This window comes from Diceros bicornis, chromosome X, assembly GCF_020826845.1.
Source record: "Diceros bicornis minor isolate mBicDic1 chromosome X, mDicBic1.mat.cur, whole genome shotgun sequence".
In the NCBI taxonomy this organism is placed as follows: Eukaryota; Metazoa; Chordata; class Mammalia; order Perissodactyla; family Rhinocerotidae; genus Diceros; species Diceros bicornis.
The window spans coordinates 76487723-76511654 of record NC_080781.1 but is presented as its reverse complement, the minus strand read 5'-3'; the positions used below and the strand labels follow the sequence as shown (position 1 = coordinate 76511654).

Sequence of the window (23932 nt, the reverse complement as noted above, 5' to 3'; positions counted from 1 at the left end):
GGCAATTTTTTATTGGATAGCAAGCATTCTGAAATTTACCGTGTTAGGTGGTGAATATTTTTGTATTCTTATAAATATTGCTGAGCTTTGTTCCAGAATGTGGAACTAGTTTGATTCTTTCAGGTTGTTTAATCAAGGGTTAATTTTGCTCCACTCTGAAACCAACCCTTCTGATTACTCCACCCAATGTCCTGTGAATTATAAAGTTTTCTGCTCTGGCTGGAGGTAACAGGAACTATTCCTAGCCCTGTGTGTGTTCCGTAGATTAGTCCCTATAATCCTTTCATTGGTTCTTTTCCTGGCTCAGATTGGTTTTCTCACTTACATGTGCTGAGCATTTCTCTGCTGAATACTTGAGGGAGACCGTTTACATAGCTCTATAGTTCTTTCTCTGTGCACTTCTCCCGTCTGTATTCTATCTTGTGAATTCTATCCTTCTTGTCTCCCCAGACTCTCAGCTCCATCTCATCAACTCAGGGAGTCTTCCAGGCTCTGCCTGATTTATCCCTCCCTGCACTGCTGCTTGGAAACTCTTTCTAGGTAGTAAGCTAGGACAGTTGTAGTTGTTAATTCATTTGTTTCCCATCTCTCAGTATTCACTGTCCTTTGTTGCGTGATGTGCAGTGTCTTGAAAAGTGTCATTTCATATATTTTGTCCTATGTTTCAGTTGTTTCATCGGGTGGGAGATTAAATCCTGTCCTTGTCTACTTCATTTTGTCTTGAAGTGGTAGTCTGGGAGTAGCATTTTAATTGGGTGATAGTGGTTCAGCATCTCACTTCCAGAATTAAAATGTTGAGTGTAGGGGAGCTACTGTTGATTCCCAGATCTCTGGAACTTGCTGTGAAAAAGGAACAGTGTGCTTCTGGGATGCTAGCCAGTGCTTAAGTGGCTAAGGTCTCTGGCTTATATCTGTCTACCTCCAGTGCAAAACGTGCCATGCATGAACACAAGACTGTGATCTTGGTATATTGTTTACTATAGAACAAAATTCAGTATGTGGTAGGGTCTGTCTAGGACCCCCTTCCAAGGAGGGTCTTTAAAGGATGTTGTTAAAAGCTGGTCCCAAGACACAGAGGGACAACAGTATAACAAGCTTCCAGTATTCGTGATTTCTTTTGTTAGATTGTAGAAGTGTCAAGAATGTGTTTGAGAAGTTCTTACTTGTAGTCATTTCTAATTTTCTTTTAAACTCTTCAGACCTCCATTCTCGATGTGGGACTATCTAAACCCATACTAGCACAGAGATGCAGTCAGTAAGTTTTGATTCCTAAGTCTGGAATATTAGGTAAGAGCAAGAATTTTAAATGCATTTCCCAAAAGACAATAAATTAGTATATTCATTGAATAGGCTTTTAAAAAATGATTTAATGGTTACTTGTATAGATAGCTTATTAATAAGAAGTTGTTTATTGGTTATATGTTACTTGTGTGTACAAAAAAATCTGTTATATCATTCAAAATGAGGACTTATTCTTTATGCCTTAGAAAAAGACTTTAAAGAGTACATTATTTTATGTGTTAAATAATTTTATAATGTACATCATATATATTTTAAAGGGAATGATACCTCCCCAAATTTCTCTCTCCCAAAATAAACACATAACACATACACACACACAAACACACACAAAATTCTTAAGCCATGCCCTTCTTTGCTAATATCAAGAAAATACAGTGGGATAAATGGCTGATAATTGTAAAACTGCCAATTCTTCAAGAGTTTATTTATAGGGGTAAAAATATTCTGAACAAAGTCCCAGTAGGAATTTTTGTTTGTTTGAAGTTGACAGAATGATTTTACCAGCTTATCTGGAAAAGTAAACAAATGAATACAACTAAGACGTTTTGAAAATAACACCCTTTCCTTTCCCTACTTCTTATTTAAAACTTTATAAAACGACTGCTATAAGCAAAACATCAGTGTGTCAACACAAGATTAGACACTGTTATAGCCCAGGAATATTCTGGTATATATGACTTACCATATGTTATTATGATAGAGGAAGAATCACAAGTTCATGTCAAAGATATTGATTTTTCAGTAAACAGTATATGAGAAATTGGTTAGATATTTCAGAAAAAAATCATTTTAAATTGTCATCTCTACCACATACAAAGATAAATTTTACTTACATTGAAGAGCTAAATCTGGAAAAACAATCATCCTAACAGACAATTCAGCTGAACATATAGTCGACCATTGAATGGAGGTCTCTTTAATCATTAAAGTAATGAAGGAAAATCATACAGAAATAAAACATAAATTTGACTAAAAAATTAGGAATTACTGAACATCAAAAACCAGCACAACAGGGAAAATATTTACAAGTAATATGGAGAACTGACATTTTTAATATTTAAAGGGCTACACCAATTGAAAAAACAGTAAGTCAGTAATGGAAAATAAGCAAAAAACATTACTGATAATTCACTAAAAAAATAGAAAAGCCACTAGACATGGAAAAAATGTTTAGCCTAAGAATCAAAATTTAAATTAAAACAATTGATGCCATTTTTGTATATCCAATTAGAAAAAATTTTGTAAAAGGTAATATTCGGTGCTATCATGGATGTGGTAAGACAAATGCTTTCATAAACTGCTGATGGGAGTGGAAATTATTGTAATCTTTTTGGAAAATAATTTTGTGTATATCAAGAATTGTGGAGTATTTATGCTCCTTGACCCAGTATTTCCTGTTTTATTCCTTAGGAATCCATTTTGGGGAAATAATCATAAATATCAAAAACATATATGTATATTATAGAGTTATTTAAAATAGTGAAAAACTAGAAATAACCTAAATGAATATTTAGATAAATTATGGTAAATTAGTATGTTGATATTGTGCAGCTGTTGAAAACTCTTTGTAAATAAGTTTTACAGATATAGGAGAATGCTCATGATATAGTATTAAGTAGAGAAAAGGGAAGCCACTAAATAGTATATATAGTATGATCTCAAATATGTTAAAACACACACGCTCATACACACACACATATACATACATACACGAACTATTTGAAGAGCAGTCAACAAAAGACTAGCAGTGCTTACCTTAGGGTGCTGGGGTTTTAGATGATTTTCATTTTGGGGGGGTATTTATGATAGGTTGATTAGTGAATAGGAAAGCATTAATGGTAGTGAATCTAAAACTAAAAAAACAGTTGTAACATGGCATATCACAGAAGTGGCTTCTGGGGAAGAGATAGTTCTTATGGACAGGTATTTCTGAGTTCAAATCCTGGGCCTGTTTCTTACTAGCTTTGTTATTCTGGGCAAGTTACTTTATCACTGAGTCTCTTTTTCCATACATAAGGTGGTGATAATACCTACCTCATAGGCTTGTTTGGAAGACTGTAGTAACATAATGAATATATAGTGACTGGCACATAATTGCTACTTGTAAGTTTCTCATTTGCATCCATCATGAGGCTTTCCACAGATTCAGCTTCATGACAAGATAATATGCTTGCCATAAACTGTAACCTAGGCAAAGTTTCTTCTTTAAAGTTTGAAAGATTTTTGTTTAGGGTTTTCATATGTGTTAGGTTTCAGTGAACATTTGTGTGTGTGTGTGTGTGTGTGAGGAATATTAGCTCTGAGCTAACATCTGTTGCCAATCCTCCTCTTTTTGCTGAGAAAGATTGGCCCTGGGCTAACATCTGTGCCCATCTTCCTCCACTTTATATGTGGGACATCTGCCACAGCATGGCTTGATAAGCAGTGCATAGGTCCGTGCCCGGGATTGGAACCTGCGAACCCTGGGCCACCAAAGCAGAGTGCACAAACTTAACCACTACGCCACCAGGCTGGCCCCACAATGAACATTTTGATTAGCCTTCCTCAGAATTTAAACAAGTAACAAGTATTTTTATTCTTAATAAAATATCAAGTGAAAATGATGTTTTTCTACTTTTACCATTATATAATATTCAAGTGAACTCGTCTGAAACTTAAAATAATAAACAATCTTTGTTTCTCTATGGATTATTTTTTAAAGTAGGTGGAGTATCAAAATTTATCTTCAACTGCTCATTCTCTGCAATTTTACTAGTAACCTGAGTCTGTGTTATGTAATTCAGTGGCTGTAATTCTAAATAGGCAAGCCAATTACAAGATTTTATGAAATTTCATTCAAATTTTGAGTTTTTCTAATAATCCAGATATTTGTATGTAAATTAGCACTCACTTATGAATGAATATAGACATAATAATAATATATGTAATAATTAATATTACAATAATATAATTGTAATTACATAATAATTATATATTAATTAATTATATATTAATTATGTAATATAATAATTATAATCTATATTATATATTAAAATATGTAATAATACCTCAGGGTTGCACACAAAACATTTTACAATTTACACAGCTTTTTTTCCACGTAAACTAATTTGACTCCCACAACTACCTTGTTAGGTAGATATAGCAGACATTATTATCCTTATTTTTCGGGGTTTAGAAACTGAAGCCTGGAGGGCTAAGTGACATCTCAAATGTTACACTGCGAATTCTGATTCCAAGTCCAGGGCTCTTTTCACTTCATCATAGCAGCTCTATTCCCAGGCACAAAAAGATCAAGGAATACAGTGCCATTAAACTCATGTACTTTACTAGCAGAAGAGGCCTGGAGCTACCCCTTAGGTCACAGATTGGATTTAGAACTATGTTCAGTATAAGAGTTACTAATTTAACAACTTGTGTTGGTATATTAGAAGCTTTGGGTTAGTAGAGCTGCTAAAGGCGAAATCTCTGAGAAGTGATAGTAGACAGTGAAAGAGAAAATAGTGGAATTACCAACGCTAAATCAAAATATCCTATATACTTCAAATGCCTTCCTGAGGGCATACCTATGTTGTAGTAGAGTACTAAAATTAATAATCATATTATGACACTAAGTCATTAAGAAAATAAATCCTGTGCAGTATACTCAGTGTAATAAGATATGCAAACTACATGATATATTTTAGGAAGATTTAAATTAAAATGGTTAATATTGACGAGAAGGATTCTTAAACAGGTTAGTTTCATCTATCTACTTCTCTTATTTTCTTATTTGCCTAGAATTGTCTGTTTACTGGTTTTTAAAGAAGTAAATTAAAAACAAATCAATATTGCAAAAAGATCAAATGGTAAATTATTATTTTATTTTAGGTTCTGTTTACAGAGGAAGATGTGAAATTCTACCTTGCAGAACTGGCCCTTGCTTTGGATCATCTGCACCGATTAGGAATTGTATATAGAGACCTGAAGCCAGAAAAGTAAAGCTGTATTCTCCTTATGTATCCTATAACTACTTTTTTCTCCATTAAGTCTTTTATTTTCAAGATTATATGAAAATATATATATATGAATTATGTAAGTATATGAAACTTACTAATAAAAAGTAATCTTCATAAGATGCCCTTTGATTTTCAATCATTTAAAAAATTTTCAGTATATCAGATACTTAGTATTTTAAGTTTATGATGATTTTTATGTAAATGTTTTATATGAAAATATTTTATTCCATCTTGTTGAATGTGAATTTTGATTTACAGCATTTTGCTTGATGAAGTAGGACATATCAAGTTAACAGGTATGCAAATTTTCTCATTTTAGCCTAAGCCTATTTTATACTTTTCATTATTTTAATACATATTTGTCTAAGCCTGTTTTCTTTTTTCCTTTTTCTTGATTTAATTTGCATTTTGTTCATCTTTTTATGAACTAAAGTTCATTTAAAAGGTAGATAAGATAGTTCTAAATATGTTCTAATTGTAATACCAAAAAATTATACAATAAAGTTGATATCCTAATTAAGAAATGACATTTGGTTTTTTAGGTAAAAGCACATTATCTTAGTTTCAGTCTAGACTGAAAGATTTATCATTAGTTATCACATTTGAAATTAGTGAATTATAAACTTAAGTGTTTCACAATCAGTGGTTCATTTTGTTCTATATTTGTAAAAACGTATGTTTTATTTTGAATATTGAGGGTTTACTATGTCTAACACACTATGCTAATCCTCACAGGACTCTTAGGCCTAAAGTATCCTTATTATACCTTTTTAAAAAACTTTTTATTTTGAAATAATTATAGACTCAGAATAAGTTGCAAAAATAGTACTGAGAGGTCCTGTGTACCCATTACCCAGCTTCCCCCAATGGTGACATCTTACAAAACTGCAGTGCATTATCTAACTCAGGAAATTGATTGGTACAGTACAACTAACTGGACTATATACTTTACTTAGATTTCACTAGTTTTTGCATGCATTTGTTTTTCTGTTCGTGTATAATTCTGTGACATTTTATTACATATATGGATTTGAATGCTACCACCATAATCAATATGCAAAACTGTTCTACAACCGCAAAAGAACTCTCTTGTGCTGCCCATTTATAGTCACACCCTCCCTCCCCCTTCCCTAACTCCTGGCAACCACTTATCTGTTCTATGTGTCTAATTTTGTTATTTTGAGAATATGATATAAATAGAACCATACAGTTGTCACACTCCTGGGCATTTATCCTAAAGAAATAAAAACTTATTTGCACACAAAAACCTATACATGAATTTTCATAGCAGCTCTATTTGTAATAGCCCAAGACTGGAAATGTCCTTCAAAGAGTGAATGGATAAACAAACTGTGATACATCTATACAAAGGAATACTACCCAGCAATAAAAAGGAAAGAACTCTTGATGTATGCAACAACTTGGATGAACTCAAGGGCATTATGCTGAATGAGCCAATCTCAGAGGTTTCTTATATTTTAAATAGATAGTAAATTCTATATTTAATTATCAGAATGTTAAAACAGAGATAAAATGAAGATGTGGTCTTTACAGAGAATTTTGGACCAGTACACTTTAAAGGTAAGTTGCTTTAAATTCCTAAGTATACTGCTTCAATGTAAAAATAAAGTATGAAGCTGTTAACTTGAAAGCTGAAGCAAATGTGACAAAGTTCAAATACAGTTCAGTGAATCTTATTGATTCATAGCCTGCTTCTCTTTTTCATATGTAAAAGAAGCAAAGTAGATTTAAAGGGATTATAAAAGGAAAAGGAAAAAAAGTATGAAGAGAGAACATCGGAGTTTTGAAATTTTGTGTAGAATATAATTTTTATTTTACAGCAATAAAACTTGAGTTGCAAAGCTAATTAGAATTTAATTCTTTTCACTTTTCTTAATAAATTATACCTGTTTTATCAGAAGTGAGGAAGGGAGGTGGGAAACGAGTAGAATAAATCCTACCTATATCTCTCTTCTACATAAGTTAATAATGATGTCAAATTGTTTTATATTTAGTTTTATAATGTGAATTCTGCTTTTACACCTTTTGAACTTAAACTAGATGAAGAGAGAAGAGTATTTAGAATCAATGTTAATTTATAAGCAAGGGACACAAGGCTTGCCACAGGAAGAAAATGTTATTTATATATATTTTTTAACAATTCAATCTATTTTCCTTAAAATGGCACCCATATTTCTTTAAAAAAAGTACAAAATAATAAATATTAAATAATTTATACTGTTTTATGATTATAACCTAATTGAGAGTTTTGTAATGAGTAATAAACTTATTGATTTAACCTCACAACATTCCAGTAAGCTTGGTTAAAGTGTGATCATTCACAGCAAGTACTTTAAAACTTTATTTTTCATTTTTTCCTTTATTTTATTTTTATTCTTTCCTTTGTTTTCTTCTTTTCTTTTTCTTCCTTACTTGGTTTCTTATCTTCTGTGTGTCTTTCCTCCCTCCTTCCCTCCCTCTTTTCCTCCTTCCTTTTCTATCTCCTTCCTTCCTTCCATTTTGAATACTATAGTCAAAAGTACCAGATTGATTGCTATTTGTCATTGATACCAGTGATATGTCTAATATATCATCCCACCCCCTATCTCTCTCTATTCTCTTACCAGGTTTTCTTTTTCTTCTTAGCTCTTAGTACTTCCTGACATATTGTATATTCATGTGTGTAATTGTTTAGTAACCCCCCCTAACTCCCAGAATGTAAGATCTATGGGAGTGGGGAATTTGTTTTTGTTTACTGCTGCCTCACCAGCACCTAGATCAGTGCCAACTCACAGTAATACTCTATAATTTTGTTGAATGAATTAATGACCTCAATAGCGCATATGAGATAAGGTATTTTATCCCCATTTTATGGATGAGAATACTGAGGATAAAAGAGGTTTGACAATTGGCAAGTGTTTTAGAGCTGAGAAGTGTAAAAGCCAGGCCCTTAACCTCAGACTTGACTCTGAGGCCAGCCTTCTTCCCACTCCAGGCACACTACCTAACCCCAGCACAAATTGGCATTGCAGGCAGAAGCTATGAATAAATATACTGAACAATTTACCATTGAAAGTGAACTCACAGATTTTTAACACTATCTACTGAGATTTTATTCTGTAAAATCCTGACTGATGTTTTATGTTCAAGGACCTTCACTTACGTGTGACACTTGCAATCAGTTATAATAGGCAGGGTCTTCCTCAGCATTCTAAGTTTCCCCAGAATAATCTTTGGAGAGGGGCAATACCTATCTTTTTGCCTGTCCACTTTAAAAATTCTCCAGATATATAGAATGGACCTAATGTTTAACAGGTTACTCTGGAATGGCAGTAGACTAAAGAAAGGTTCCTTGGTAGGATTGTGCTTTGGGCTTGATTGACCTCATACTGAGGTTATGATTGTATAGTAGAAGATCAGGGGAATGAGAGTGGATACCCCCAAAATATCTATGTACTTGCTAATATATTATTATTATTTATACTGTCTTTATGTCTTAATTTTTTCTGGAACACCCCTCTGTAGTCTATATAAAAACTATATGAGTTGTCTTGTTTAGAAAAAAATGTTTACTCATAATATCTCATTAAAAATTACAAATTGAGCACACAATTGATTTGCGTTGTCTGTGGTTGCTGTAATGTGTTTTCTAAGGGACATAATTCAGGAGTAATTTCTATAAAGTGAGGGAAGAAAAAATATATAGTGTCATAAGTTTAAATCACACAGTACTTGAGGTGAATATTTAAGGAAAAAATGTGCACACAATTTTATTGATTTTTATGATTATCTGCAAATTAGCCAATGAGATTACATATAGTAAATACTCATCAAATTATTGTGTTCTGGGTGTGCTTCTACAATTTGAAGTCTTATAAAAAAAAGTCATTTAAGGTTACAAAGATATACTGCCCCTTATATAGCTGATTCCTACATTTTGTTTTCTTTTCAAATTAGTGGCTTGGAAAAACCACTGATTAACATATGTTTTATTGAATCTTGTAGCTAACTCTTATTATTGTAAAATCTTTGTCAATTTGTTACTGGCAAATTCTAGTGTTAAATGTCAGTTTTGTCAGAAATAGTACAGCAAAGGACCTCTATGGAGTGGCATAAGTCTCTGAAAGGTAACAGAGGATAAGAAAATTCTCTTCCCTTCCTCCTCCTCTCTGGAATGGCCAAAGAAGCCAGTGTTCTTCTCTATAAGGTATGTTGTTATATTCAGCTGAACTGACCTCAAAGACTAGCTTTTATTACCTTTAATTTTTGAAATGAAATGTGTAAAGCTTAAAAGTGTCCAAAATGTAGAGAAAGAACATAGCAATACATTGGAAAGATTTTTTAAAATTATGCTGAAAATCATAATGCGTTTAGTTATTATACAAGGATAAGTGGTTTTTAGATGAAAATATTGAGCATGGTTAGAAATTCAGTTTTGAGTTCTAAAATTAAGTATTAATGTTGGCATTTTATTTTAAAAGAGCAGTATAGAGCTTATAGCTTTTTTTATTTATAGATTAAGGTATAATTTACACAGAGTAAAACTCATCCTTTGTGGTGATGGATCCTTGCGGTGATGGAACTATTCTGTATCTTGACTACATTATTGTCAATATTGTGGTTGTGATATTGTAATATAGTTGTTTTTTTTTTAATAATTTTATTTATTTATTTTTCCCTCAAAGCCCCAGTAGATAGTTGTATGTCATAGTTGCACATCCTTCTAGTTGCTGTATGTGGGACGCGGCCTCAGCATGGCCGGAGAAGCGCTGCGTCGGTGCGCCCCCAGGATCCGAAACCCGGCCGCCAGCAGCGGAGCGCACGCACTTAACCGCTAAGCCACGGGGCCGGCCCAAAGCATTCTGCTTTTTTTTTTTTTTTTTAATTTTTATTTATTTATTTATTTTTCCCCCAAAGCCCCTGTAATATAGTTTTGTAAGATGTTACCATGAGGGAAACTGGGTAAAGGGTAAACAGGGCCTCTGTAGTATTACATATAACTGCATGTGAATATACAATAGTCTCAAAATATAAAGTTTATTTTTTTAAAAATATCACTTTTTCCTATATAGTTCTGCAAGCTTTGACAGATGCATACAGTCTTATAATCACCACCAATATCAAGATATAAAACAGTTCCAGTCTTATAATCACCACCAATATCAAGATATAAAACAGTTCCATCACCCCCCACTCCAAATTTTCCCATTATAAGTCAGTCTTCCCTTTACCCCTAGACGACCAGCAATCTGCTTTCTGGCCCTATGGTTTTACCTTTTCCATAATGTAATATAAACAGAGGCATACAGTATATAGCCTTTTGAATCTGGCTTCATTTACTTAGTATAGTGTATTTGAGATTCATCCATATTGTTGCATGTATCAATAATTTGTTTTTTTAATTGCTGAGGAGTGTTCCATTTTATGCTGGTACCATGGTTTCTTTATCCAGTCCCCAATTAGGAGGCATTTGGGTTGTTTCTTGTTTTTGGCAGTAACGAATAAAGCCACTATAAATATTCATGTACAGGTTTTATGTGAAGATAAATTTTTATTTCACTTGACTAAATACCAAAGGAGTGGGATTGCTTGGTCATATGGTAAGTGTATGTTTAACTTAATGAGAAACCTCCAAACTGTTTTCCAAAGTGGTTGTACCATTTTGTATACCCACCAGCAGTGTATGAGAGCTCCAGTTGCTCTGCATCCTCACCATTACTTGGTATTGTCAGTATTTTTTATTTTAGCTCTACTAAATTGTGATTTTAATTTACATTTCCCTAATAACTAATAACATTGAGCATATTTTCATGTATTTATTTCTTTGGAGAAGTGTCTGTTCAGATATTTTGCCCATTTAAAAAAATTGGATTGTTTTCTTGTTATTGAATTTTGAGTTTTCATACTCTGAATATAAGTTCTTTATCAGATATGAGATTTGCAAATATTTTCTCGAAGTGTGTAGCTTCTTTTTCATTTTCTGAACAGTATCTTTTGAAGAGCGGTTATTGATTTTGCTGAAGTCCAGTTATCAGCTTTTTTCTTCTATGGATTATAATTTTAGTGTTGCATCTAAGAAATCCTTCCCCAGCTCAAGATCACAAAGATTTTCTTCTATATTTCTTTTGGAATAATACAGTTTTAGGTTTTACATATAGTTCATTTTGAGTTAATGTTTGTTTATGGTATGAGAATGGATTTTTGTATGTCAGTATCCTATTGTTCTGGCACCATTTGTTGAAAAGACTGACCTTTCTCCATGGAATTGCTTTTACGCCTTTGTCAGAAATCAATTTACAATATATAGCCAGTTCTGTTACTGCGACACATGTGAATATATAGCCAGTTCTGTTACTGCGACACATGTGATCTTAAAAATCACTGCACCATGCATAATTGCATAATAGAAAGCACACGACTTATGGGGAAAATGGGGTTAGGGGTTTAACACTAAAGTATATAACCAGTGTGACACATTAAAGAAAGATAAGAAGCTGATTAAAATGATAGTATTGTGTTACATGTTCTAAATGATTAGGAATATATAAATACTACAACAAATATGGTACTTTACCTTGAAAAAAATCCTGAAATTTGCTTGTAGAATTGGTGTCAGAAAGGTTGAAGTTTGTAAGTTATTGTGAAGTAGGGGAAGATAGATTATCTGGAATGGAGAGGAAAGTTTTAACACTACAGGTGGACCGGAGTGGCTCATAACACACATGATGAGCTAAAATAGCTGGCAGATGTCTGAGGTGTGTGCATGTATGTATTTCTACTTGGTTCGGTTCAGCTAGGTGCAGTTTTCTAGTGTTTTACGTGGTGTTTCTTGCAGACAAAATTACACGTGAACCAACCTGACTTCACGTTATGCTCAAATTGTTTCCTAATGTATCAATTGCATTGGAACAAATTTGCACTTTCAAAACAAGCCTTAGAGTAGAACTGACTGTATGTGTCAGTCTAGAACACAGTCCTGTTGCATTGATATATATATATGTCTAGCCTTTCTTCAATACCACACTGTCTTGTTTACTAACTTTACAGTAAGTATTGAAGTCAGGTAGTGTAAGTCCTTCAGTTTTTTTCTTATTCAAAATTGTTTTGGCTATTCTATTTTCTTTGTCTTTTTATATAAATTTTAAATTCAGCTTGTTGATTTTTACAAAAGAAATCTTGCTAGGATTTTAGTTTCATTGAATCTTTATGACATCTTTAACAGAATTGAATCTCCCAAACCATGAACATAGTATATCTCCCCATTTACTTAGATCTACTTTGATTTCTTTCAGTGGTGTTTCTAGTTTTCAGCATATAGGTCTTGCATATACTTTGTATATTTATACCCGTGGATTTCATGGGGGTTTTTGGTGGTATTATAAATGATACTTTTTTTTTTTTTGTGAGGAGATGAGCCCTATGCTAACATCTGCCAATCCTCCTCTTTTTGCTGAGGAAGACTGGCCCTGGGCTAACATCCATGCCCATCTTCCTCCACTTTACATGGGACGCTGCCACAGCATGGCCTGCCAAGCAGTGCGTCGGTGCACGCCCAGGATCCGAACTGGCGAGCCCTGGGCCGCCGCAGCGGAGCGTGTGCACTCAACTGCCTGTGCCACCGGGCCAGCCCCTATAAATGACGCTTTTTAAATTTCAACTTCCAATTTTTCATTGTTAGTACATAGAAATAAGATTGATTTTTATATAATGATACCTTTAGCTCTTTGAAGGCTGTAACAAAAATGGAAGCTCACCGAAGCCAAAGCAAAATTTCCTTTTTAAACATTTAAAAAAGTGTAAGTTACTGTCACTTTTTTGTCTTAATCTATTTTAAAACTTAGATCACTATGACAGCCTCGATTTAATTGTTGTCCTCTTAAAATTCTTGAACAATATTCTAGTATAGTCATGAAAACATGTATTTTGAGGATGAGATTTAACTGAGCAATCTTTAAATGCTCTTACAGTATCATTATGAAATGCAGGCTGCTTTCCGTTATTGGTCTCACAGGAGCTTTCTTAAGAGTAATCATAGGCCATTGGTGAATAGTTTTCAGGTTTAATACATAATTTTGTTTCCTTTGGTATTTTCTATTTTCTGAAAATCTTCAGATATATTTTTGTGTAACATTTTTATTATAGATTTTGGACTCAGCAAGGAATCAGTAGATCAAGAAAAGAAGGCTTACTCATTTTGTGGTACAGTGGAGTATATGGCACCTGAAGTAGTAAATAGGAGAGGTCATTCCCAGAGTGCTGATTGGTGGTCATATGGTGTACTTATGGTAAGTAGTGTTATTTTTTTAAGTTATGCCAATATAAAGTTAATATTATTTAGAATTTTAATTTAAATTTTGGGATGTGTCAGGTGAAAGGGTTCTGATAATTCATGATTATCATTAAAAAACTTGTGATTGGCTAGCTGTTATACAATAAGAATTAGAGTTTTGGTGTTCTGATTTCTCTTCAAGTTGCTAGCTGAAAAGGTAAATGGCAGCATTCTTTTACAAACTATTCAAATTTAAAACTTAGAAAAAGGCCTACCAGATTTTACATTTCACTATACTGTATTTAGCAGTTATACGGTGTTGTAATTAGGTATCATAGAGTTTAGCATCTTACGTATACTGTCTTATTGTCAAATTGTTTCAAGCAAGTCCCTAGTAAGATTGTAAACCTCTTGAGGAGAGCAATCGTGTCTTACACTACTTTTCATCTCCCACAGTACCTAGCATATGGGCATATGGAGTAATTTGGTATAAAATTAAGCATAGAATTTGCAGCATTAAATAGGATGATAAGTGCATAGCTATTGAATCAAATACAATTTTCTTTTGAAGCCTGATAATCTATTTTGCCTATTTATCACTGAATGACACACTATATGACACATCATTATATTAAGTGACTATTATAAGCCTGGCATTTGGGGAGGGCAGAAAGGTGGGAACAGACTAAAAGTACAAATTTGGCATTTTGTATGACCTAAGAAGGCATATAATCTGGTTGGGGAAACAATCGGAATAGCTAAATAAACTGTGCGGAAATAACTTAGGAATTCAGGCAAGAATTCATATAAGTTGGTATAGGAAAAGTGGAGGAGGTGGAACTTAAATTAAGCCCTGAAGTATGGATAAAATTTAAATAGCTGCATGTCAAGAAGGATAGCATTGTGATCATATTAGCAAAGACGTGGATAACCAGTTTGACTAGAATAGTGGTGGAGAATGAAGGTGAAGGTGGAGGAAATGAGGCTATAAGCCTGTAAGCATTTGCATGTAATTTTCTAGGTAGGAGGAAACTTGTAGATTCTTAAACAGGATGGTAATTAGAGAAGAAATGTATTTAAGAAGATTAGCCTTGGCAGCATTATATAAATGGATTGCAAATGGAGGAAACTAGAAATAGGGAGACCAACAAGGTCTCCTTACAAGACAGTTGTAAGATTGTAGAATAAAAAAGAGGAAATCTTAAAGACATTTCAAAGGAAGAAGTGGCTGACCTTAGTAGCAGATTAAATGTCACAGATGAAGGGAGAGGGGAAGGGTCAAAGATAAAGATACCTCTAAAACTTAAGAACTTTAGGGGATTGAAAGAATGGTAGGTCAATAGAAAAGAGATGGGGGAAGGACAGCTGGTTTTGGAAGTGAGGAAAGAATTTATTTTGAACATGGTTCAGAGGTTACTGTAAGTTAGTTGTTAACACCTTGGTGCTAATAAGTTAGGAGAGGGCAGTGGAGAGAGTATCAGAATCATCTGGAGACCTTTTTTTGAAAAAAAACTACCCAGCCAGTCAGCATATAGTTTATTTGAGAGGAAAGTGTGATTCCGATATACTGTCCTTCTCTTTTTGTCCTTGCCATTCCCACCTCTACTCCTCCAGTCCCTAGTGGAGAGCTATTTAGGTTTGCAGCTTGAGAGAGATGATCCCCATACACCGTACTTTCCTTCTTCCTCTTTCATTTTCATTTTCTATGACTCCTACCCCTATCTCTTCAGTCTCCAGTTGAGAACCATAACTGTAGATTTGCGAGGGAAAAGTGTGTCTTGAGAGAGCTTGAGGCTGCAACAGATTTTAGAGTCATCAGGGTATAGCAGAGAGTCGAATGGATAAGCTAAGGTTGTGAGTTCAGATAAATGAACAGAGGACTGAGGCCAAAGCCATTATTGAATCTAAGTTTAAGGTTTAAATATTAGGGATATAAAAACTGTTCTCTTTAATGAACTATAAAGATCTTCATTTTTAGACCTAGTCTTTTTTAATACCATTATTTAATGTTCCAGTTATCTGCATTGCGATTAAATCTCTTAGAGAAAATGTTTTCCTTATGCTGTGTACAACTGTCTCAATTTTTTTTTAAAAGATATTGGGGGGGGTGTGTGTAGCTTCTCCTTTTTGGTTCCTGTTTTTAGAGAAGTGAGGGAAATGAGAATGGTTAAATCTTTCTTGAGTATGTATGAATTTGAAATGGTTCAGTGATTATTTTTTAATTTCCTTTCATTGTTAAATGTTTGCTTTAAAAGCATATCTTTGTTTTAAAAGAAAATGCCTTGTGTCTATTTCCAAATTGGTTTGGTTTTAGGAACTTAGCCAAATTAGACAGGACTGAAAAAAATTGGTTGGTTTCATTTGCTGCAGGTCACTTATCTGGGCTATATCTAGTGGGGTACCAGAAGTGTATTTCCTTAAGTGACCTAGTTTTCTGGTCCTATTTTGACCTACTGTCATGTATATCCTGCATGATTTGATGATCATGTATTACAAGTCTCAATTTTTTTTCCTAAGACTTTCATTGTGTTTTTTGTTTGTTTTAGTTTGAGATGCTTACTGGTACTCTGCCATTTCAAGGTAAAGACAGAAATGAGACCATGAATATGATATTAAAGTAAGTGTCAACACTGTGTTTTTGTTTTGGGAAAAATTCCTTGCTTTCAGTTTTGGGAAACTTGTTGTGGTTTTAAATTGACACAAAAGAACATTTTTCACACTGTGTTGTTCCCTTCTCCTACCATATAGTGGACGTTATTTGCTGTTGTGAAAGCATTCTTTAAAATTCCTTTTGAGATTTGTCAATTTAGAAGTATTGCTAGATTTGAATGAAATTTTCTAAAATCCTCTTTTCCAGAGCAAAACTTGGAATGCCTCAGTTTCTTAGTGCTGAAGCACAAAGTCTTCTAAGGATGTTATTCAAAAGGAATCCAGCAAATAGATTAGGTATTGTTTATTTTCTTAACTTTCATAACAATATACTGCATGCTTTGGGAGGATAATTATAACTTTGTTTTATGGCTTAAGTTCATATACTGCTGCTATGTATTTATACCTAGAACTTTGCATTTTGTATATGCAAAGATTCCAGTAAACTGTTAGGTCCATGATTAAAAACTGGAGTAGTCTAGTTATGCAAAACTTCTAATATATATCATTATGTATATCATATGGATCACCTCTTTTGAAATAATTTACGGAATTCTCCCTTGTATAGGTAATTCTTTTATCTCCAAATATCTATTATCTTTTATCTCCAAATATCTATCTGAAGATAATTATTTTGTCCCTTCCAGTATTCTTCAAGGTAAATATTATGTTTCCGTAACTGCTCATTATTTGACTGCTTTCTGATAGCCTTTCCCTAGATCCAGATGTAATCCTGTTATCCTATTTGTGTCCTTGTGTTAAAATTTCAATGTCACTTTATTCCATTGTACTTTTTAATTTGGCAAGTAGATATGAGGTCATAAGTTGAATTATGAAGAAAAGAGAATGTACTTAAATTTTAATATGTTCAACATGATTTTGATTTGATTCAGAAGATATTTCAGTATTTCATGATACTCCATGTGCTTCAATATGAATATCAGTTATTTTTTATCATATTAAATTGAAAGGACCAATTAATAAAATACCAGATAAGCAAGCATAAACTTTTCACTGCAAGGAATCTTTGAAATGTGTGTACTCCTGTTTATAGATAGCAGCTTGGAAACCAGGTAGAAAGATTAAAAACTCATATCAATAAAAAAATTCTTTCCATTTTTATAGGATCAGAAGGAGTTGAGGAAATCAAAAGACATCTTTTTTTTGCAAATATTGACTGGAATGTAAGTTCAGTAGAAAGTTTGTTACTGAGTAACTTTGATATGAGCAAAAACTGAAGAGTAAATGGTAATATATGGACTTTACTGATAAACTTAATCCATTTGTTTTTTTTTTTTTTTTTTTTATAATTTTATTTTATGTTTTCCCCAAAGTCCCAGTAGATAGTTGTATGTCATAGCTGCACATCCTCCTAGTTGCTGTATGTGGGACGCGGCCTCAGCATGGCCGGAGAAGCAGTGCGTTGGCACGCCCCCGGGATCCGAACCCGGGCTGCCAGCAGCAGAGCGCGTGCACCCAACCGCTAAGCCACGGGGCCGGCCCTTTATCCATTTGTTTTATATTTAGTAGGAGATGTTTATTTACAGGTGTAGACTATCATGGCAATTACCTTGAACCAGCAGATGTGTGGATAATATTTAGTAAATCTTTGCTTCTCCTTTGTTTTACTTTAAGTATGGTTAATAGTCTCCCCTATTGTAGGTTGGAGAATGTGAAGGCAGAAGGAAAAGGGAAAGAGGATGAGTGATAGGGCAGATTCTTATAGAAAATGAATTCTAAAGAATCTAAGATGTTATTTAATTTCAAATGGTTCTTTGTCATATATTAGAAGAAATTAAATTTGTTAAGAAGTGAATATCTTTGTATGGGTATTTCACTAAATTTTGAGAGGACATGAAAACAGAAACATTGTGAAATTCTGCTGTTATGTATAGAATTTTAAGTTGCAACTCCCAGACTAATAAGCTTTTTTTAGAAAAGCTAACTTTTTGTTGTTTGTTTTATAATACAGTTTTATGTATTTTATGTACTATTAATCATCATAAGTAAGCATTTTTGATTGTCTAGTTCTGGCATTGGTACTGAAAATTTTTTCAAAAGAGAAAGTGTCTTTTTCAATTTCTAGGGCAGGAGTAGAAAGCCACTATTCACTGACCAAATCAACATTTCACCTGGCTTGTATAACAAGTTTCAAAGGCAGTATTTTGATTTATTTTTATAATTGTAAAACTGCAACATAATATAAGCCATTAGTATTAAATATCCTAAAAGACCACTCAGTGGACATGCTACATGGGAGTCTGCCCTTTGGCATATATGTGTGCATCCTTCTATTGGTGTCCTTTTATCCTCTTGTCATTTTTTTCTAAAGCTTCTCTACTCTTCCTTTCTCCTTAACTAGACAAACTGGAAGCCTTTTTTTTTATCATTCTTATATTTAAACAGTTAATATTCTTTGCTCTTAATTTAAATAACAAGAGTAAAATGTTTACATATTTAAATAAATGAAAATTACTTTAAAGTAATTCTCTATTAATTTTCCCCCACTATGGCACTGTGAGCTTTTAAAAAAGTAGATTTTCATATATTGTAAGATATTTTATGTCTTTAAAAAACATAATTTTTAGGAAGTTAGATTGTTAGACAAGATAAAATTTTTGAATTCCATAATAAGAGCCCTAAACAGTACATTTAATGCATATTTTTGTGTGAAAAGTAAATATTTTAGGTGAAATATGTACTTCTTTAAGATAGTCTAATTATTAATTTTGAAGTTCCTGAATGTGATTAGTTATTTCTACATGGTAACATTGTGATATATTCTCTATGGTTATTTTACCAGTGAGAGTTCAAGACTGTTTTTGATATCCAAAGCTGAATATTCTTATTCCTTGTGAATGCAACCTGTAGCATCACTGCTATGTTCCCAGGTCTCATTTGATTCTGTACATTATCTCTCAAATTTTTAGAATTTGGTTAATAGGTCTGAAGCCTGTTGAAATTTCATTTTTGAAATTGTGAGTCTTCTGATAAGGACTAGTGAATACTATGTTCTGCTTTCCCTTACAAAGTATAATAATTTTAAAGTGTTAATATGTTTTTGTGTTATCCTATTGTGTCTTCTAGAAATTATATAAAAGAGAAGTTCAACCTCCTTTCAAACCTGCGTCTGGAAAACCAGATGATACTTTTTGTTTTGATCCTGAATATACTGCAAAAACTCCTAAAGGTGATGCATGTTTATGTGTAGCATCAGGGCTTTTATTTTATTAGATGGTTAAAATAAACTAATTTCTTAGGTAAAAACTAAAAGAATTGTAAGTGTGCATAGGATTGGTTTGCCCTTTACAGAACTGTAGATCCTGTATACAGCATTGCTTGGATACCTTTCAAGTAGAGGCTTTAAATGGGAAATATTTATCAGGGAAGCTGGGACTAGAGCAAAGGGTGCAAGTTTTTTTTCTCTTCTTTTAAAGTCCTTTGACATTGCTAATGCATTAGAGAGTAGGGGGTAGGAGGTAAGACAGAGATATATCACTCTGACTCTTATGGTTTAGTATTTAATGAGGTTTACTTTTAGTGGCATCTGTTTCATACATTCGTTCAACAAATATTGAATACTTAGTATGTAGTAAGCAGTGAGGATGCAGCAATGAATAGGATGAAAATTCCAACCCACATGGCGCTTGCGTACTAGTGTTGGGAGACAGATAATATACAATAAATCAAATACATAATATAGTATGTCTGAGGGTAACATTTAATGGTTTCCTTTGTTTTCAAAGAAATGCTGACATTTTATATCATAGAATTCTGTGTAGTTCTAATTAAATACAATTATTTGGACATTAGATTCTCCTGGTTTGCCAGCCAGTGCTAATGCTCATCAGCTCTTCAAAGGATTCAGCTTTGTTGCAACTTCTATTGCAGAAGAATATAAAATCACTCCTATTACAAGTGCAAATGTATTACCAATCATTCAGGTAAATTCCACTTAATCTGATTATTCAGTTTAGGGATAATTATTTCTTTCAGTTATTGCTAATGGATTTACAATAATTTTTAAGTGATTTTGAACTTCTTCATTTATCTCTGTATAATAATGAATTAAAGTTGTCCCCGTATGTTTTGGAAAAAAGCAGACAGTAGTAACCTTTGATTATATTTATGTAATCTCTTTTGGCAAGAAAATGTCGTGGTGATGTATAAGCTAGTTGATTTATTGTATTGGCTTTGGGGGATCAAGAAAGCCTGTAGTTTAGGATCATCTCAGTCTGCTTAAGCCATCTATAAATATTGATAAAACTTCTCTAGAATGAGTTATTCTTGATTTTTTTAAAGATTCAAGATGGATGTATATTTAAGAGAGAACATAAAACATGTGGAAATATTTCATTCTTCTTAGTATTTTACTTTTTTGAAAAAAACAGATAAATGGAAATGCTGCACAATTTGGTGACGTTTATGAATTGAAAGAGGATATTGGTATTGGCTCCTATTCTGTTTGCAAGCGGTGCATACATATAGCTACCAACATGGAATTTGCAGTGAAGGTATCGTCTCTGAGCCTAACTTTTTTGTTTGTTTTATATATGTAAGTTAAATTATAGGTTAACTACACACATTTTTCAGTGGAGCAAGTGGAGATAGCAAGAATAAGATGGTGAAAAAGAACTCTTAAGACTTAATATTTTCATTTTGAATTTATTTTCAAGACTTTATTTTGGAGGAATAGTATATTTCATGAATGTCTTGCTTTTGAATGTTTTATTTTAATGTAGTATGTTAAGATTGAGCAATTGTGACAATTACTATCACATTTGGATCACATTATCAGTATATTTTCAGTTAAATGAAATATAATGTTAAAGTGCTCTTCTTTCTATGTTGTTAAGTTTCAGTTATAGGAAATTTTTAAATGTTGAAATAATATGAGACAAGCATCACTCTTGAGTTTTAAGTATATTGATTCATTCATTTTTAGACAAAGAAAATAATTTGTTTTCCGTTGAGATTTTTATTGTCTTATTTCTTAGATCATTGACAAAAGTAAGAGAGACCCCTCAGAAGAAATTGAAATTTTGATGCGCTATGGACAACACCCCAATATTATCACTTTAAAGGATGTGGGTATTTAAAATCTATGTATCAGCTATGCTAGTGAGTCATGACTTGGCATTTTATTTTCTTATTGAAACTTTTCATGTCTATGGTGTATTTACTTTCATGCCACAAAATCTCAAGACTCTTAAATTTGCCACTTCAATTCTTTATTTTTTCCCCGTGATTCTATACTCCTACCCTTCTTAGAGAACATCAAAAAGGAACTATGATGGTTGGTAAATGAAAGTGTGCTGATTACTTGAATATATTTTGGCTGGTTAACTAGTTAACATTATAACCAGCACCATTTATTTTTCTGTAGTACTATAAATATAGAAGATATAGGACATTGGGAATTTTCCAAATTCTAGGAGATTTTACTTTGATTGTATAGCAGTAGGCTGTAGCATTATGGATTGTTTCTTGAGTGAAATGGCATGTCTATAGTTTTGTAATATGAACATGTAACTCATATTAATAGATGTTACTGAATGCTGACTCTTCACATAAGAAAATAACGCTACATGGGCCGGCCCCGTGGCTTAGCGGTTAAGTGCGCACGCTCTGCTACTGGTGGCCTGGGTTTGGATCCCGGGCGCACACCGACGCACCACTTCTCTGGTCATGCTGAGGCCGCGTCCCACATACAGCAACTAGAAGGATGTGCAACTATGACATACAACTATCTACTGGGGCTTTGGGGAAAAAAAAGGAGGAGGATTGGCAATAGATGTTAGCTCAGAGCTGGTCTTCCTCAGCAAAAAAGAGGAGGATTAGCATGGATGTTAGCTCAGGGCTGATCTTCCTCACAAAAAAAAAAAAAGAAAATAATGCTCTTTTCCCTGTAGAGAAGACAGATAAATAAGCCATCACCTTGATCAGTTTGTTTCAGATAATATGCATTTTGATTCATAATCTTTAAACAGTAGTTTATATATATATATGTGTATATATATATCTCTTTCTCACATGCCGTGAGTGAAAGAGTATATATTGGGCCGGCTCCATGGCTTGGCGGTTAAGTGCACGCGCTCTGATGCTGGCGGCCCGGGTTCGGATCCCGGGCACGCCCCAGGGCACCACTTCTCCGTCCAGCCCGAGGCCGAGTCCCACGTACGGCAACTAGAAGGATGTGAACCTATGACATACAACTGTCTACTGGGGCTTTGGGGGGAAAAAAATGAATAAATAAAATGTTTAAAAAAAAAAAAAAAAGAAAGAGTATATATTTTTATCTTATTTATTCTCTGATAATAGCATTTGAATTCAACAGATATTTAGGACACCATGTCAGATAACGGACTGTGGGGAGGATATTAAAAAACAAATAATATATTTACTGCCAGAAGGAAGCTTACTATTAGTAGGGAAGAGAAGTGGCTATAATACAGTAAAAAATGAGATAGATGCCGTTTGAGAGGTACAGAGTTCTGTTTTTCCATTTATATCTTTGACAAAGTGTAATGTACAACTTCAAACATTAAAATTCTATGTTTAACATGATCTCACAGGACTGTGTAACAGGTTGTTTATCCAGTTTAATCTTCATTGCAGCCTATATTATATTAATAGTAAAGGAATAATGTCTTTTTTAACACTAGAGGTTTACTGAAAAAGCAAAGTAAATAAATTTAAGCATTTCAGAATTATAATTATAAATAATAACATTTTTAAAATATGTTCTCTTTTAGGTTTATGATGATGGTAGATATGTTTACCTTGTTACGGATTTGATGAAAGGAGGAGAGCTACTTGACCGTATTCTCAAGCAAAAATGTTTCTCAGAACGAGAAGCTAGTGATGTACTATTCATAATAACCAAGACAGTTGACTATCTTCATTGTCAAGGAGTAAGCTGTAGTTATATTCTTTCCTTCAATTCTGGGACTTTTATCTTCGTAAAATTATGTATAGGACATGCCACCTAAAATGAATTACTTTTTCTATCACATATATTTTTATAGAGAATATCCTAATAAAACTCATAATGTAGTGAAGTTTATAGATTTAGGAAATTGGGTGATGCTTTATTAATTCTCTTCACTCTGCCTGTTGGCCCTGATTTAATAGCATATTAGTTTTAAAAATGATTTGAATTATATAAATGTATCTAACCTTGACTTTGAAATAATTAAACCTAACCAAACTTAAAAGTGAAGCAAGGACATGTTGTGAATATTATTCAAATTATACTATATCTAACATATAAAGTTCAGGCAGTAAGAGAAGTGTACATCTTGATCCTTGCCAACCTCTCTCCCAAATATAATAAGAAATTTGGATTCTAAGTATTTAAAGTATTAATATATTAAAATTGGTAATGTAGGGGCAGGCCTGTTATTTGGCTTCCTGTCTCTTCATAAAGAAATCAAACGAATTAAGTTATCAACAAAAGGTCAACATTTATTATATATAGCTATACAAGGAAATAAAGTCTCAATTTAAAAATTTAAATTTGAATCAGTTGTAGTAGTGGATATGTGCCCAGTTAAGTATAAACAGTAAAATAATGGATAATTCAGAATTGGCACAGTGAAAATTCTACATGGAATCCTTTTATAATTAAGAAAAATAAGCTAGTACTCAGTTTTGTGTGTGGTTTAATAGAATACATTTTCAATATTTTGAACGATAAACTGTATAATGCTAAAGG

The 23932-nt window shown here is 33.1% G+C and overlaps 1 protein-coding gene across 5 annotated transcripts in view; it reads left to right on the top strand.

Moving 5' to 3' along the window:
• Nucleotides 1-23932, top strand: part of RPS6KA6 (ribosomal protein S6 kinase A6) — a 154946-nt gene that overhangs the window by 70783 nt on the left and 60231 nt on the right. For all 5 annotated transcript variants that reach the window (XM_058536261.1, XM_058536259.1, XM_058536260.1 and 2 more), the window contains exons 7-17: nt 5170-5276; nt 5556-5593; nt 13440-13582; nt 16113-16183; nt 16424-16512; nt 17341-17399; nt 19303-19405; nt 20029-20159; nt 20607-20729; nt 21213-21302; nt 22971-23129. In XM_058536261.1, coding sequence (XP_058392244.1) covers nt 5170-5276; nt 5556-5593; nt 13440-13582; nt 16113-16183; nt 16424-16512; nt 17341-17399; nt 19303-19405; nt 20029-20159; nt 20607-20729; nt 21213-21302; nt 22971-23129 — 1113 coding nt within the window. The remainder of the gene's footprint in view (nt 1-5169; nt 5277-5555; nt 5594-13439; nt 13583-16112; nt 16184-16423; nt 16513-17340; nt 17400-19302; nt 19406-20028; nt 20160-20606; nt 20730-21212; nt 21303-22970; nt 23130-23932) is intronic.